The sequence below is a fragment of the Musa acuminata genome, chromosome BXJ3-6 (assembly GCF_036884655.1).
Source record: "Musa acuminata AAA Group cultivar baxijiao chromosome BXJ3-6, Cavendish_Baxijiao_AAA, whole genome shotgun sequence".
In the NCBI taxonomy this organism is placed as follows: Eukaryota; Viridiplantae; Streptophyta; class Magnoliopsida; order Zingiberales; family Musaceae; genus Musa; species Musa acuminata.
In genome coordinates, this window is record NC_088354.1 from 9,705,968 (window position 1) to 9,723,068 (window position 17,101).

The 17,101-nt window shown below is 42.3% G+C and overlaps 3 protein-coding genes across 6 annotated transcripts; 2 read left to right on the top strand and 1 right to left on the bottom strand.

The window, feature by feature from the left end:
- Nucleotides 1-625: 625 nt before the first annotated feature.
- On the top strand, nt 626-1,968 carry LOC135640426 (uncharacterized). The gene is made up of 2 exons (XM_065154829.1): nt 626-1,693; nt 1,773-1,968. Exons 1-2 carry the CDS (start codon nt 798-800, stop codon nt 1,831-1,833), a joined length of 957 nt encoding a protein of 318 aa, XP_065010901.1. The 5' UTR covers nt 626-797; the 3' UTR covers nt 1,834-1,968.
- A 677-nt stretch (nt 1,969-2,645) lies between these two features.
- LOC135640425 (probable magnesium transporter NIPA4) lies at nt 2,646-14,157 on the top strand. Of its 3 annotated transcripts, XR_010497316.1 has the most exons (11): nt 2,646-3,128; nt 3,466-3,522; nt 4,238-4,328; nt 4,406-4,566; nt 4,722-4,849; nt 4,935-5,072; nt 6,621-6,713; nt 7,353-7,464; nt 7,554-7,658; nt 13,569-13,810; nt 13,881-14,157. XR_010497316.1 is itself a non-coding variant. In XM_065154827.1 (9 exons), the coding sequence occupies exons 1-9, from the start codon at nt 2,951-2,953 to the stop codon at nt 7,655-7,657; spliced, it is 1,062 nt and encodes a 353-aa protein (XP_065010899.1). In that variant the 5' UTR covers nt 2,646-2,950; the 3' UTR covers nt 7,658-7,890. The 3 variants fall into 3 exon arrangements, 2 of the variants coding, with proteins under 2 accessions (XP_065010899.1, XP_065010900.1); XM_065154827.1 differs by lacking the exons at nt 13,569-13,810; nt 13,881-14,157 and having other exon boundaries at nt 7,554-7,890; XM_065154828.1 differs by lacking the exons at nt 13,569-13,810; nt 13,881-14,157 and having other exon boundaries at nt 7,356-7,464; nt 7,554-7,890.
- On the bottom strand, nt 8,856-11,754 carry LOC103987675 (amino acid permease 4). Of its 2 annotated transcripts, none has more exons than XM_065154826.1 (7): nt 11,731-11,754; nt 10,997-11,114; nt 10,654-10,887; nt 10,468-10,561; nt 10,151-10,365; nt 9,920-10,059; nt 8,856-9,818 (listed from the first exon to the last, which is right to left on the bottom strand). In XM_065154826.1, the coding sequence occupies exons 1-7, from the start codon at nt 11,737-11,739 to the stop codon at nt 9,162-9,164; spliced, it is 1,467 nt and encodes a 488-aa protein (XP_065010898.1). In that variant the 5' UTR covers nt 11,740-11,754; the 3' UTR covers nt 8,856-9,161. The 2 variants fall into 2 exon arrangements, with proteins under 2 accessions (XP_065010898.1, XP_009404322.2); XM_009406047.3 differs by lacking the exon at nt 11,731-11,754 and adding an exon at nt 11,236-11,398.
- Nucleotides 14,158-17,101: the final 2,944 nt, after the last annotated feature.

A 17,101-nucleotide genomic window follows, 5' to 3' on the forward strand; every position in this document is an offset into this window, starting at 1 on the left:
TTATTATTTAAAAATATAGAATGAATAATTCCTGTGACCGAGAAACGCTGGTAAATGCATTGCATGAATAGATAGATGTGGAAAGCAGATTTTTTTGGTCTAAGCTCAGGGCTTTGCTTTGGACCCAAGTAACGTGCCGTGCAAACCGGGGTGGGGTCCAATCTGCGGTGCTGTATACTTCAACATGTGTTTGACCAAAACTACCCTTGTCATCGTCATGATTTACGTCTTTTTGTGGGGAGTGAGAAAAGATGTCCGGATGCTTTTTCTTGAGTACCAAACAATCTTTCCTCCTCCCTCATAATTCTGAGGTTAGGAAGTCATTCAATGCTGATTTGATCACCGTGTCTTCCAAGTCAGGGCCGGGAAGCTTAATAGGACCACGGCATCCTTTTGCTGACGTCATTTGGAATTTGAAAATATACAAATAAGATTGAGATGGTAATTTCGAAATAAAAATTAAGAGAAGCCAATTATTCACCATAAGAAAGACTCGCCTTCCATCAAATGGGGGAGATTTAGGCGGCCATCCCCTCATGACATTTCACCATCAATACCACATGTGCATGGCAAAGAAAACAAGTGTTCTAGATGAAGGTAGAAGGCTCTAAGTCGGTCTACCTTGCAATAGGACAAGCGCATCAATAGCACATCTAGAAGCCCATGACTTTGCATCCACCTCTCCCACCACACACACACACACACACACAAAGCTTAGAAAGGAAAGGTGACGGGAAAAGGACCCCAAATGACTCCTGCATTAAAACCTGACCTTGTCTTGCTCAAGACACAAGCACATGCCCTCCCTCCTCCTCACCATTTACACCATCCTCATCCTCATCTCTCTCTCTCTCTCCCCGTCTCTTGCCATGATAGCTCACCGACAACGACGAGAGTTCTCCACCGGAGACCAGTTCAGTTTTGCGAACCCAACCCACGGCGCAAGCGACGGACAGACGATGGAGCGTGCCACGGTTGCAGCAGGAACCAAAGCCGAGCTCGGCCCATGGACTCGGAGAGCTTCCTTGAACCTCTCCGGTTACAGCCAGCGCGACGGCGACGAAGATTTCCGATGGCTGCCCAAGGAGGATGGCGATGACTCCGGCACTCCCTCGCCGCCGTTGTGGAAGAACGTGGGCCTCCCGGCGACTCGGTCTGCCGACAATTCCCCGGCGCACAAGCACCACCACGGTATGCAGGCGTTTCCGACGTCACGAGCTGAGGAGATCGCCAGGTACCGGCAGGAGATGTTGGACTTGGTGAGGGACATGCCGGAGCCCGCGTACGAGCTCTCGCTAAGGGACATGGTGGAGGCGCCGAGGGTGGCGAAGACGGTGCAGGAGATGATAGAGAAGAGGAGGACAGAATCGAAGGATCGAAGTAAAGAGAAGAGAAGGCTGTTGAGGAAGGAAAGCATCGAGACCGGGGTGTTCCTTAAGATGTTCGTGCCGATTTCCATAAGAGGAGGGAGAAGGAAGAGCTTTGGGGGGTCTAATACTTGCTCAAAGGTTTCACCGAGGCCCGTCTCGGCGGAAGCAGAGAAGGGCGGGCTTGAGGTCACGGAGGGAGAGTGGTGGGAGAAGGAGTTGGGTGGCAGAGGAAGCAGCAGTAGCAGCAGTAGCTGCTCCAAAAGCAGCAGCAGTAGCAGCTCCAAAAGTAGCAGCGGAAGCAGCACAAGTAGAAGCGGTAGCAGGTGAAACTTCTTCTTTCTCATCTGCAACTACATAATGAAGAAGATTCCATGATTGTAACATAATGGTTTGATGTTGCAGGAAGATGAACGGCTGCTACGCTTTCTTCCTCACAAATAAAAGTAGCTCCAAGGAAATTTAGGGATGCCAAGTATTTTGTTTTGCTGATCACTGGAAGAAGAGAATGCAGCATGACATGTACAGTGGTTTCGACTTGTGCTTTGATCTCATATGTTTTTAAATCTAGTTTATGAGAGGCTGAAAATTATGGTTTTAATTGTGGGGTAGATTTCCATCCATGACAAGAATTTTGAAGTTGATTGGTAAGAGAAACAAGATTGAAACTTGTGTTGTTTGTGGAAGACGAAGAACAGGACATACGGTCGACCTCTCTGTTCTCCCTTCACTTTATTTGTTTAGTAATGTACAAATCAAATCAGTCTCCATATATATATATATATATATATATCGGTGTATGAAAAATATTAAAATATATTTTAATATTAAAATATCATATAAGGAGAAGAGAATTAATTGGTAAGGAATCACATAATCCACGTGGCAATCGCACACCTCCCATGCACGTACGCGAGTGTCGTCACCACCTCTGCCAAATGAACTGTATTCGGAATTCCTTCACGTATTGGCTTAATTTTGAGTTGGGTTGAAACCAAAAAAATATTTACAAAATTAAATCAAGGTTGAAATGAAAAATTATTTTATTTTTATTCAAAAATATTTAGAAATTAAACATCATGTAAATACAATCCATGAGTAATGGAATTTTTCTTGTGTAAAAAAAATCAGAAAATAAAAAGGAAAAATATTCACTCATTTCATATTTAAATATAAAACAAAAGAAATGTTTACGTAATGCTTTGGGATTCGCGCAGATAGCCAGGGAGGAAGGGGAAGGGGACGGGGTAAGTGAGGTGACGGCACCGGGGAGTAACGGTATCTGTCTGTGGCTGTTGAGATTTCATCGCGCGTTCCTAACGATAACGACGACGACGACGACGCGCTTCCTCCTCGAAACCCCACCATCCAAAACCTACGACTCCATCTTCTCCCTTCGATCGCTCTTCGGATTCGCCGTTTGATCGACGCAGAATCAGTCACCTTCCATCGATCTCGCGCGCTTCGCTGCCGCCGAGCGCTGGGAACCGCCGGGTCGCGAGGTTTTAGGGTTGGATACGAGAGGAGCGGCGGCGGATGAGCGGTTGCCGCGGCGGCGAGAGGGGCGGAGGAGAGCCGGAAGGATGGCACAGCCAGAATTGGCTCCCCGAGGGAGCTGGGTGGCGTCGGCTTACAGGGGCATGTCCGCCGACAATATCAAGGGCCTGGTGCTTGCCCTCTCCTCGAGCGCCTTCATCGGCGCCAGCTTCATCATCAAGAAGAAGGGCCTAAAGAAGGCTGCGGCCTCCGGGATTAGGGCTGGTGAGGAGAACTTCGCTTCTTGATTAGGTTTCTGTCCCTTTCTCTGTGTTGGCATCACTTTCTTGATACTCTTGCTGATCTGCTGATGAGACCCTCTTTTTGTACTTCTTTTGGTAAATTTTTTGTCACCATTGACGAAAAAATTCCTCCTTTATCGAAGTTGGATGGAAAAAACAGAAAACCCGACCAAATCATCCCGATCGATGAAACAACATCACCCGCAATAGTTTACTAGTAGAATAATGCTAGTCACCAATGCAGCTTGATGTCTAAATACCGTACATTATGTGGGTACTTGATTTCATCCGAGATCTTAATTGGTTTCATCTGATTACAGGGGTCGGAGGTTATTCTTACTTATACGAGCCACTTTGGTGGATTGGCATGATCACAAGTAAGATTGCTTTTTCATTCCATTAGCATGGTATCTACTATCTTTATTAGTCCACGAGCTATTTGTGTCGTTGTCATCAAGAGATCTTGTGCTGTGCATTATTGATTACCGCCTAGCTGCTTTGTGCTGGACCTGAGCCCAAGCATGTACCAAGGGTTGGTAAATGGTCTCACACTAAGCTTGCTGAAATGGACCGTGCAGACCTTCGTGGCCATCATCGTTTAACATTTCATTGACCCTAAGAGCAGCTTGCTTTTGGTCATATACTAACATTCAATCATTTGTATCCTGATGCACTTCAATTTATTGCTTGAGATTTTAATTAATGTTTGAACTCTGTTAACTATCTTATTAAGATGGCAAAGGTTCAAAAGAAATGCTTTTGGTGGTATACATTCTTTCTCCAGATGTGCTCATTTACAACAAATGGAATACTGCTTGTACTAGACAAACTTTAGGGAGCATCACTAAGATGCATTTGCGAATGAAATATCTCCTTGTGGATCATGTGGAAGAGTATGGGAAGTCAACGGCGTTTTTGACAAGTGTTTTGCAACGTTTGTTCTATGATTTGACAACTCGTATTTCTTAGCCATTAGTTGATCATATCCTAGTATGTTGCGCAGACATATTTATTGCTGCATGAATTACTTGTCTACTTATTGCATTGGTATCCAACCACCAGTGAATTCTAACATTTTGAGCTGATGATTAGTGATCGTGGGTGAAGCTGCCAATTTTGCTGCTTACGCATTTGCTCCGGCCATTCTTGTGACTCCTCTTGGTGCACTTAGCATAATAATCAGGTATTACTGTGAGTTCCATGTCATTTATTTATGAAAAATATTCACATTTTATTGCAATGACCATTTTTATTTTTCAGTGCGGCATTAGCACATATTATACTACGGGAAAGGCTGAATATTTTGGGTATTGTTGGCTGTGTTCTTTGTGTTGTGGGATCAACGACAATTGTTCTCCATGCTCCACAGGAGAGGGAAATCGAATCCGTGAAGGAAGTGTGGAATCTTGCTACCGAACCAGGTCTTTGTATATATTATTGTGAGGGATAGCGATCTGCCTTGAGTTGCTTTTGCTTTTACCTGGCAGTTCTTTATGATACTCGTCACTTTGGTTTCAAATTGAAGTCTAATAAATGTTTGAAGTATTACTGAGGCTCATTTGCATGTTCTTTGCAGCCTTCCTCTGCTATGCGACTATCGTGGTTGCAGTTATTTTGGTGCTCATTTTTTGTTATATCCCTCGGTATGGGCAGACAAATATAATGTTTTATGTTGGTGTCTGTTCCCTAGTTGGTTCTTTATCGGTAATGACTTGTCCCTACATAATTAGTTTCATGTTTTTCTTGAGCTTTTATGATGTTCACTTTTATTAAATCTCCAATTGGACAGGTCATGAGTGTCAAAGCTCTTGGGATTGCTCTAAAATTAACATTTTCAGGAATGAATCAATTGATATACCCACAAACTTGGGCTTTCACCATTGTGGTACTTATTTGTGTGGTTACACAAATGAACTATCTAAATAAGGTACCAAGATTTGATGAGTTTCATTATGAATTTCCCCTTTTATCGATATCTTAAATATAATGTGTTATATATGTCTATGTAGTCCATTTTCTGCATGATTCCAACATATTGGACACACTAACAAGTACTTGATGTATCAATTTCATACTTCTGCCAAAGAAAGCCCATGCTGTGGAAAAGTAGACAGAAGTTTGGAAAGAAATAAACATTGAAAAGATGACTGGGATGTTCCAGATATTCTGATTCAATGGTCTAGTGACGGTTGGTTCATGAACTTAATTTTAGCTGGGGGACTACTGTTAATTTTGACCAAGTTCTTGAGGTTCTTAGTTCAAATTGTAAAGGCACACAAGTTGCCAACAACTCTCAGTCTTCTATTCTTTTGTTGGCTTGAAGGTAACATCTAGCTATAGTTAGAGAAAATGATGTAGTGCTTGAAGTCTCCGCTTGTGCAAGTGTCCTCATTGTGCTCTATTTTGCATCTTTCTCTTCTCTTTCCTATTTACATTTTATATTTTTCTTTCTTTATTTGGTCCTATTGCTTCACCTATCAATGGCCTACAGCTACAGCTGATAAGGAGTCCTGTCATATTCATTACTAAATATGTCAAAGCATTTATTGCTATAGTGTTTCACTATAAAACAGACGGTTCTTTTAAAGATAACTTTTGTTCCTTTACTTTGTCTAATAAGATCATGTTTCTTATGATTTAGATTGTTTTTAGGCTTTATGTTCTTTATATTGTATGCTTTTTGAAACAAAATGATCTGATATCCATTGTCTGCGATCTATCTCACAATAATGTCTTTGGCAACTGTATTTGTTTTTATATTAGCTTAGTTTTATAAAAAAAAAAAAGAAGGGAAAGATGGTCAATTTCTTGATAATGCCTATTAATTTGTTATAACTATGGTTGGACTATGATCACATTAGCATATTCATAATGTATGCTTTTTGAAACAAAGTGATCTGATATCCATTGTCTGCAATCTGTCTCACAATAATGTCTTTGGCAACTGTATTTTTTTTTTTTTATATCAGCTTAGTTTTATAAAAAAAGAAAGAAGGGAAAGATGGTCAATTTCTTGATAATGCCTATTAAGAATTTGTTATAACTATGGTTGGACAATGATTACATTAGCATATTCATAATGTATGCTTTTGAAACAAAGTGATCTGATATCCATTGTCTGCAATCTGTCTCACAATAATGTCTTTGGCAACTGTATTTGTTTTTATATCAGCTTAGTTTTATTAAAAAAAAAAAGGGAAAGATGGCCAATTTCTTGATAATGCCTATTTAATTTGTTATAACTATGGTTGGACTATGATTACATTAGCATATATGCCTTGGAAACAACTATACTGATGCTTAAGATTTTATTACCCCTCCAAACTGCTGCATATCTAAATCAGACACGTACGGAATTAATCTAAGTTCGAGTAAGTCACCGACTTGGTAAGCTGGGTTTCGAAATAAATTGGATTTGTGGGTGCCATAAGCGCGGGCCAATAACCCTTTTTAACTGTCTGTCTTTTAACTGTAGGCACTTGATACGTTTAAGACGGCAGTTGTATCACCAATTTACTATGTGATGTTTACATCGTTGACCATTTTGGCTAGCACGATCATGTTCAAGGTAATGCTTGCACTTGTTCTGTTAACTTCATTTATTTTCATTAGAAGAATAATAATATTGGACGTCATAATGCAAAAAAGTATGCTACACAGTTTTAGTTTTCCTTCATTTGTTCCTCCCATTGGCTTATTTTACCATGCTTTAGATTTTTCATGTCCGTATCAAAACAACTTACAAGTATATCTGTATGGTTATCCTTTGTTTCTTGTTGTTGATTTATTTGAGATGCTCTTCTTTTGCCTTTGGATCTTCATATCATTTCTTCTTAAGTACGCACTAGCAGATGGAATAACCCATAGCATAGAATTTGAGTCTAATTATGATAATTAAATGATGTTTTCTAGATTTGAATACTGCTACTAAGCTTCCGGAGGTAGTGAATGTTATACGTCCGTCTCTATTTCCTCCTCGAGGAAGAGACACTGCCTGGGATGTTGGTTTTCTTGGTTCTCTCAGGACAACTTGGGAGATTCGTATGTGCACCACATTGTCACCAACAGTTACAGATTTCTTTTTTGAGATGCCTTGGCTACTTTTTTTCGTTTCTTTTCTTTCAACTTAATGAATTCCCAGCATTCTTTGTATAGTTCTGCATGGATTCTGGTCATAGATGAATCGGTGTTCTTGTAACTGTACTAGCAGGAATGGGATGGGCAGAACCCGACGCAGATCGTCACGGAGATGTGCGGTTTCGTGACGATTCTTTCAGGGACATTCCTGCTTCACAAGACGAAGGACATGGCCGACGGTGGTACGTTGTGCTTCTCCGTCGAGGGTGTTGGTGTTGCAGTGCACACCATACTTGATCGAAGAGCTGAAAGCTTGTTTTTTTGTTGATAGGTCTTGCGACATCGCCGTCGCGATTCCACAAGCATGCCGATGAGAACGGTTACACCTACGAAGGAATTCCTCTCAAGTGTCATGAGCCTTCGAGGGCGCCATGAGGTGAGCCAACCAAGTACGCTCTCAGTCTAGCTTTTAATTACTAGAGAATACGCTGCCTGCATTCATTGGCTTAAATGGCATCAAACTGGATATTTGGATGGATATCGTGGAATCAGTGAACGCCATGTCAAGATAGATTCCAGGCTTACTCTAATTCTAGGCATCTGAGTAGGTATTTATTTTTTTGTTGTTGGACTGACTGGTAGTAAATAGATAATTCATGTTCTTTTGAGCTACTATACCAGAATTTCTTGGTGGGGGCAATCTCCACCGTGACCTTCCCAATGAATTCTTCGCCTCTGCCACAGAAAGCAGAGATATCCCCACGATTCCTGATGCATACGAGCGGCTACGCCATTCGTACGCCGACCAAATAACTTCGATTTACTATGTTCATTATGGATCACAAATCATATGACTAATGCCCGGCTCGCCTCGGCCGGACCCACTTGCTTGGATGAGTCCAAATTAAGTGTCTCACAGAGCGTGGACCGCCCCAAACCCCTCTCACCACCTCCCCTTTATCGACCCGCCTCTTCTTAAAGCAAGCCATCGACAGCAACAGCTGCGGCCGAGAGGAGCTGCCACCCTCATCTTCCTCCTCCCCCACCCCCCCCAATCAAATCTCCTGCCGAAGAGGATATCAAATCTTGTTCTCAAACCCCGCACATGAATTCCTCCGGTGGGGAATCGACGTCTCCTTTAGACCCACCTTTTCGGGGGCTACCCTCCTCGATATCTACCTCCTTTTTCTCCTTTAGGTTATACACATGTTGGTCTACAAGCTCCCTACGTTTGTAGTCGTCGTTGATGATGTCCGATTCGATCCGCTTCCAGGTGCAAAGAATCAGGAAACTTGAAGTGACCAATTTGACTTAGAACTTATCGATATTGTTTGATTCCTGACACGATGACGAGTGGGGGAGTCGGTCGGGGCTATCTGGACGAACCAGATTGAACCAATCATGTGATAGGCATTATTGAGGTGTTTTTGAACTGCTTTGGAACGACAGGCTGTTCCAAAGAGACGAAAATGGAGATAAGGATCCCGGAGATGAATTTTTATACGGAGACTGGAGCAACACAGGTGTTGTATAGTCACCAACAGTCCTTTTTGTCTAGGTCGTATCATATTACCCAAAAGATGGGTCCACCAACACACGGGTTGTCATACTAAGATGTCCAGGTGTTCCGAACTCAGAAGAAGAAGAAGATGATGATGATGTTGTATAAAGATTCTCAGACATTACATGTACTCGGATTGCTTACTTTAATCGTATTATAAAACCACTGAGACGACTTTTAATTGCCTACGTATTGTCTCTGAAGTCAATATGTAGGTAGGCACACGACCATACACTGATTGACTCTTTCTTAGGACTCGTCTCCCGTGGGAGTGGGATTCGGTTTATGTATCCCTTCCGAGGAACGGCCACAGTAAACGACGGCAGTACAATAGTGACAAAGCGCAGAGAGACTTGGCAGCTTCTGCGGCCTATCATCTTAGTAACTAGTCTTAAATGGCCGGTAGAGATTGAGGTCGGTGACGACTCCGGCGACGGACCCGATGGCTGCGGCGATGCTGACCGCGAGGCAGGCTAAGCTTAGCATTTGCAGGCACACCCACCTGGTGCTCCACCTGGGGATCCTCTGCCGCACAATGTACATCTCCACCGGGAAGTAGACGGTCAGCGGCCAGAAGCCGAGCGCGCCGAGCAGGCCCACCACGTCGTTGAAGAAGGGTAGCAGCATCGAGATGACGGTGGTCAGCACCACGAAGGCGGAGCGCCACACCAGGCGGAAGAGGCTGAGGTTGTAGCGCCGGGTCGGGGTGAGGGGGACCGCGATCTCCTTGGCGATGAAGGTGGACTCCGGCCACGTCTTGACCGCCCACTTCTCGATGAAGGCGAAGAGGGGCTGGCAGAAGACCTGGTAGGCGCCGACCAGGTGGACGACGATGGCGGCGTTGGCGATGTTGAGGAGCCAGTAGGGGTTGTAGAAGCCGAAGCCGGTGAGGAGGTTGCCGGGCGCCGAGTCGCCGAACGCGGCGTAGCCCATGCACCCGCACAGCATGTAGAAGAGCGTGGTCACGACGATGCTCAGTAGCGACGCCTTCTTCATCACCTTCGCCTCCGACGGCGGTGGGGCTCTGATGGTGTCCTGAAGGAACGACAGCATGCCAGTGAAACCAAGGAACAGTTGCAAGATCAAAGTCGATCGATCGATCGATCGATTTAGCTCGCTAGACAGCCGAAACACACCTGGATTTCGATGAGCACGACCGAGAAGGAATAGGCGAAGGCAATGTCGCCCAAGGCCTTCAGGCTGCGCCATATCTTCTGTGTAGGGGAGATGACGCCGATGCTGATTCCGGTAAGGCTGCCTTTGAAGCTTTTGTTGCCTGTATGGAGTGAGACGAAAGCATGACAGAAAGAGAAGGATTAGGATGATTCAACCGAGTCGGTCATAGGAGTCCGGTGATGGAGGCGCACCGATGACTTGGACGATGCCGAGGGCGAGGCCGATGGACGAGTAGGTGAAGGACATGACCGCGGCGACGATGGAGAGCCACCATATCTGATCGAAGTCGGGGATTTGCGACAAAAAAATCTCCGCGACGCCGAACATGATCATGTAAGGATTGCTAGAGGTGAGGCATGGGTTCTTGTGCCCTTTCTCGTGGAAGCAATCGGACCTCTTGATCGCCCTGTTTCCCGCAGCAAAAACAGAGCCACTCGTTTAGAATGAGAAAGAAGAAGCTTTCTCCCGGAACAACGAGTGAAAGCTCATATTGTTTGCACCCACTCACATCATGCTAATGGAAGCGGCTATGGTGTAGCCAATGGCGACGCCGAAGAGGTTGGCGTACTGGATGAATCCACACAGCTTGACCTTTAGCCCACCTGTGTTGTTCGAGGCAAGAAGGGGAGGTAAGCACTCGGTCTACAACTGGCGGAAAGATGTCACCTTGGCCATGTCGTTTGCGCGAACTCACCGAGGTACGCGTGGACCGCATCCGTGTAGTTGTAGTTGCGCTTCCCAGTGATGGGGTCGCCGGATCGGTAGCAGTCAGCGAGCAGAGTGGAGGTGTAGTACGTGACGAACGAGAAGAGGAACATGACCACCGGGCCGGCGACCCAGCCGAGCTGCGCTATGGTCCAGGCCAACGACAGCACGCCGGACCCGATCACCGCCGTGACGATGTGGGCGGTGGCCGTCCACACGGTCCCTGAAACCAAGGAAAAGCCCAAAACTTCCCTCCTTGAGACGACGAAAGCAAGAATCTAGAGCGAAGAAGAAGCAAGAAGTTGACTAAAAAAACCAGTTTCGATCTTTACCGGTCCTCTTGAGCCGCCCATCGTCATCGTAGCTCTTGGTGGCCCCCTGGAGCTGATGCTCATGGCCGAGCTCAACCGAGACATCCAAGGGAGTAAAAGCCGGTGGTTGGTAACCCATCTTGCGTCCAAAAACAGAGAAAACACAGCAAAGGTGAGACCTTTTTGCCTCACTATTCTAATGGCAGCAGAGAGAGAGAGAGAGAGAGAGAGAGGTGGAAGCTACGGCACAAAGAAGTCACCTCTCCGTCGTAAAAAAACGATCTTTTCTCCAGAAAAAGAGACAATTAAAGGAGAAACAAGCAAAAAGTGGCTCAGTTCGTGCTACAAAACCGAGGCAATTACTATCGAGAAGAAGGAACAGAGGAGGTGTGGAAGGCAGTGAGGGAGAGAGGATTGTTGGGTCGCGGCTTTATATAGAGGTGGGGAGGCAGCGAGAAGAATCTATCGATAGAAGCACCAAAGGACAGCGTGCCAATTGCCACGCTTTGACGAGGAGGTCAACGACGCGGCGTCGACCCCCAACCTCCACTACCACTCTCTACTCTGTATCAGAGCCTAATCTCTCCCTCTACCTGCTGCGAGCACCCCTTAATGCGTCCACCACTGTTTCTATCTCTTCCCCGTTAAATCTCTTGCTTCCGACCTTTTCTTCCTCCTCGACAACGATGCATGCATGCAAGCACCAAACTAGAGGCACAAATTGAATGGAGAAAAAGTGTCCAGAGATCTCTTGCCTTGTGCATCAACTTCACCGTGTTTCTTCAGTTGCTGCTGCTCTGAAAGCACAAGGGAGTTTAATGAAGGAAGAGAGGAGAAGTGATAGGACTGCTTAATATATAGAGGAGAATGAGAGAGCGAGGGAGAGAGAGAGAGGTCATTAATGGCTCTTCTTGTTGAGGGATTGTGTGTTTCTGATAAGAAAGATGCCATTGCCTGAGGTGTTAAAATGATAGTAGTAATGATAACAGTAACAATAACAAAAATGATGGTAGATAAAGCAATTAATTTGAGTGGATCCTTCTTCTTATTTGATGGAATCCGCTATTTTGATGCATTAATGAAATTGAAATCAGGATATTTTATTTTTCTTCATTTTTGTTCTATTTTTCTGGAGATTTTTCTTATATCATAAAAAAACAATTGTTTTTTAACCACGCCACAACTGTTGGTGTGTGGCCCGCTCTGGTACTCGCATGGCAATTCGGAGGGGATGTGGGGCCCATGCGGGACTCACAAACCTAGTCCTCGTCCATCAGGGTAGGTAACGCGGGTACGGAAGGCTAGAATTCTCTACTCGTGCAAAACGTATGGTATAATTAGCCGACGCGTCGACCTTACGCCGCGTTGGGTGTCCAGATGTGGGTCCCGCGGTCGGAGGTCAAGAATCGATTCTTTGGCGGAGGTAAAGACAAGGGGTTGGCGTATCGACGTCGCTGTCCGTGGACACTGCACTTGGCGCCGCGAGGTCTATGATGTGATGGACCCTTTCTTTACCTACTGCTTTAGTTAATCCTCCCTTAATATATGCGATTAGGTTTATTGGCCTCAGTATTAAGGTTTTCCACAAATATTTATTCTCTTTAATCTATTTAATATATTTTCCATAAAACATTAATGTCAATCCCGAAAGACGACATGATCTGTTCGAACATCAATCTTATGATTCTACGATTTGAATTAGATGATTGATTACTATAATTAAGTTTATTTCTTGTCAATCCCACATCATCATCATCGTATTAGTTTAATATTTATCGTCTTATAAAGAACTTTTTTCTACCATTTTTAGGTTTTATTGAAGCACTAAAGTAAGCAGCTTATTCATGGCATAATGGCATATGATTTATCTTTAACACAGCCATCTCACATCCACTTAATCTTTGTAGTGAGTGGTGCAACAGTGAAAGGCATCACTTTGCTCTTTGCCTTTACCAACAATCTTACTCCCATTTGTGTAAGAGATGTTTATCTGCATGCTAAACTCATGTTTTGATGCTAAAGCAACCTGCAAAGCCTAATTGGTGCAATGCAATACATCTCAGAAACATCTTCTTGAAGAGAGTAATCACAAATCTACATACACTACATAATTCACTAAATTGTCCAAGATAAATCATAAGCTGCTTGCAAGTTGTTTATATTCTCTCATACAAATCCAATCATGGAGAGGATAAAAAATACTGTTCAAACCATCCAAGCATTTGTTCAGAAATAGAGGTTTGATGATGCCACAAGTCAAAAAGGTGTTCAGATATTCTGATCTACTGTGCTTGAAAGTAACCATAGGAATCATTTGACCACTGTTTTGTTCATTATGGTAAGTAGTCATCAAACTTTTGGACATCCTGCTAAGAACATTAGTTGGAACACTTTGATTGATGGTTCCCTCATGTCCATCTCCTGCTATGAAATTATCTGAAACTATGTTAGAGGGGGGAATCACTCTCTTAAACAACTAGTTTTTGTAGATCTCATTGTCAAGCATCAATCATCCTTATCTGAACAAAGATCAAATGTTTGTGCAAGAGAAGATAAATGTGTAGCTGCTGACAAGTTGCCAGTATTTCTTCAGAACTCAACAACTCAGCCAGCCAGTAGAGGATGCTACCAACTTTGCTAACCAAACCTCAATATTTATGATCCAAGTTCAATGAGGGGTGCTGAATAATGTTATGATCTGGGAGCTTAAAGTTTATTCATGTCATTAGACTTCGGATGGCCCGCAGCACATCATTGACAAGATTGTCAAGATAACATAAGCATGAAATTGAAGTTGTGCACTCATAGAAGAACACATCAACAGGAGATGGAAGTGTAAGCAGCTATTCAAGACTAATTTGATTGACTGCTTTTTCAGCTCTCATTTTGTCATGGATTTGTGCAGAATAAAATAGAGGTTGGATATGAGGTGGGGGATGCCAAAGTTCAAAAGGGGCATCAGTTCTTCTGAACTAACTATGCTTGAAAGCCACAGAGAAGGAATCATGCACTACCTTTGCTTTCACTCTGCAATCCCTGTCAAGAATATGAAGAAGAGTTTACTATGAAGAAGGAAGAAGCAAATGCAAAGAGTTAAAACGTATCGAAATTTTTCTGATGCAACACACCGTATAAGGAATTTTAAGCTCTTTATTGTCTTTGAAGAGGTATAATTAACATTGAAAATTTGTATCTTCCACCGGATTTTTCTTAAGTGGTTATTTTTTCGAACTTAAGAAGGAAAATATAGATTTTTTGAGAAAAAAATATCGGAAGACGTTGTGGTGAATGCCGATGAAGTATGAGTTAACCCAATTTAATTTGGATGTATATGCATAAGAAGTCTGTTGGACCGAGGGATTCGGATATTCATTGGATGATTGATCGATATAAAGACCGAAGTGAAGTGTGGTATTCGTCGAGATCCCTTCGATGCTATTATTAATTTTGAATAAACAGTAATCTCTATTACCATAAGACTTTTATAATATATTTAACCTGTTTTTTTAGTATTTATCTCATGTCCTTACGTTGATTAGGCTGTCATAGATTGTTTATTGGCACCAATATTGCCCCTTTCAAGTGATGAATAACCTAAAATAACATTGTCCCACAAAATCTCATACATGCATGCAGGACATTAGTTTATGATCATGTAGTAAATAGAACTTAGATTACATTCTATAAGCTAGCATGCATTATGCATACTGAAGACCTACGGAAAAAGAGAATTTGTGGGAAAAGAACATAAGAAACATTACTGAAATGCGGCAAGCAATATTAGACAAAATTCCTTTAGTTGTCCAAAGTGATAATGCTCAACCAAGGAAGAACATAGGAAGAAGCAACAACAACAACAAAAAGGAACAGTAAGAGGTTGCTCTCACATAACTTAGATGATTGGATCAACTATCTATGATATTGATGGAGTCCAAGCAAGGAAAAATAGATCTGATGTGGATAAGCATGCAACACGAGAGGTAAAAATTGTGAATTATGATCTCAATTGCCATGTGCACAAGATTAATTATCTGATGAAAAAAGGCTTTCAAACTGTGATTTGATGACCTATCACCATCAAGTCATGTCTTTAATTAAGTGGTCAATAACCTGAACCAATATGTAAGTGTTATGTCAGAGCACATGGAAGAAGATAAAACATGTGTAGTTTTGATATATTAGAATATGATTAAGAAACTATTTGTAGTTTTGAGATTGAATCAGAAAGGTAGCCATTTTTTTTATTGAAGTATATGATTGGAAGTAGGTTTTGATATCAAAGATAATATAATAATATGATGTTAGCATCAAGTGATCAATTATATACATATATATATATATATATATATATATATAAAATAAAATTGATGACATCAATGTGTAGCGAAAGGACAGAAAACAAAAATCTTATATATCCCAAAAGTATGTTTATCGTCGTACAAAGATTGATGCATAAAAGTTTACGAAACTAAAAATCACGTGTGAGATGGTTATGTTACCTAGAGAGATCGTATATACTTGAAATCTTACAGATATGTGGGGAGAGGATGAAGGAAGTCAAATCTCTTCTCTAGCAGTGATCCATATGGGGCTATAGAGAAGAATGAGAGAGGAGAATAGAAGGTGGTAGCAAAAAAGGCTCAACCTATGGCATTTTGATTTTCTTCTATTTATATAGGTCTCTTGTCAACTTAATCCTAATAGATCCTGTCCTATTGGGTATTGCATCTCCATACAACTATCCAAGCCTCTTAGATTAGTGGATGTCTATCTAATAATTTCTTATTAACTCTTATTAGATCTCATCTATATAATCCAATAAATAAGAAACTTATTTGATATCTAATAAGATAGGGGCTACAATGGATATCCTATTTCTGAATCTCTACTCGTTTCAACATCTATCATATATGTATAACACTTTAGGCCCAATATCAAGCTGACCATAAGTCATACTTATCAAAACTTCTTCTGGTTCAATTAATTATTATCTGCATAATAATTCACTTGACTCGTCGACTACGGACGTACTATGTCACTACGGCGTAGTCCCTAGACAATATAAGAGAATTCAATCCATTGGACCTATCTATCCTTAGTTACCATGTACCTATAGTCCCTCATCCTTCTAATACCCAGAGATCATATATCAAGTATGGTGTTGTCAGGCTCATACGATTTTTGTTGAATCTCGAATTTTGATGATGAAATCAATTAATGAGTTTGTGATCTAATTTATGTTTTGAGTGACGCAAGACTAGCTTTGATTAAGGAGAGACAAATTGATTAAAGCAAGAGGAATCGAACGTTAGGCCGGAGTGAACATGTTAGAAGATTGGACGTCGGACCGAAGGATCGGTTGACTGTCGGCAGAAGGCTTCGTGTCATGAATTCGGGCATCAAACCGAAGGATAAGACATTGCGCCAAGGAGATCGAAAGTTGTGGATGTTAACATATCGATTATGTAATACACTAAAGGAGAGGACAATGCGCCGAAAGATCGAATGAAGCACCGGATGAACCAATGACATGTCGAACAAAAGATTCATGCTTTGTAATTATTTATCTAAGATCGAAGTAGTTTATAGGGTTAATTGAGTTAGCTTTTAGTGTAATTATGCTAACTCAATTAAGGGCTAATTGAGACTGATTTGGACTCATTGGGAGGCCTATTCAATGACCCAAAAGTTGGGTCAGGCAGTGGCACCGCTAGAATAAGTAGTGGAACTGCTTGTGAGTTGGAAAACTAAAAAAACTCGATCTCCGAGGCTATTAGGCGATAGTACCACCAGACTAGGCGATGGTATCGCCTAGTAATAGTGTGTCAACAACTTAGGCAACAAGAAAGTAGCAAAAATTATTGAGAAAAAAACTGAGTAAACTCTGCTAAAACTTCAAGTTCCCTCCTCCTAGTGGTTAGAGTTAATCCTAAGTGAGGTGTGTGAGGGACTACTTGCAAAAGAGTGACATGTAAAGGTTATCTCCTAAACCTATGAAATGGAAAAAGTATTGGAAGAGGGTAATTGGTCTTCGCCCATTGAAGAAAGACCAATAGTAGACGTTGGTGGCCTCAACGGAGGAGGAATCAGAAGTAAATGTCGGTCACGATGATTGAACCACTATAA

Bases quoted from the DNA above. Each gene is read 5' to 3' on its own strand.
- LOC135640426 (XM_065154829.1), top strand. From the start codon at position 798: ATGCCCTCCCTCCTCCTCACCATTTACACCATCCTCATCCTCATCTCT. The intron at 1,694-1,772 runs GTGAAACTTCTT...TTGATGTTGCAG, and splicing joins ACAAGTAGAAGCGGTAGCAG to GAAGATGAACGGCTGCTACG.
- LOC135640425 (XM_065154827.1), top strand. From the start codon at position 2,951: ATGGCACAGCCAGAATTGGCTCCCCGAGGGAGCTGGGTGGCGTCGGCT. The intron at 6,714-7,352 runs GTAATGCTTGCA...TAACTGTACTAG, and splicing joins CTAGCACGATCATGTTCAAG to CAGGAATGGGATGGGCAGAA. The intron at 7,465-7,553 runs GTACGTTGTGCT...TTTTGTTGATAG, and splicing joins GAAGGACATGGCCGACGGTG to GTCTTGCGACATCGCCGTCG.
- LOC103987675 (XM_065154826.1), bottom strand. The intron at 10,888-10,996 runs GTAAAGATCGAA...CCTTGGTTTCAG, and splicing joins TGGGCGGCTCAAGAGGACCG to GGACCGTGTGGACGGCCACC. The intron at 10,366-10,467 runs GTGAGTGGGTGC...TGCGGGAAACAG, and splicing joins GCCGCTTCCATTAGCATGAT to GGCGATCAAGAGGTCCGATT.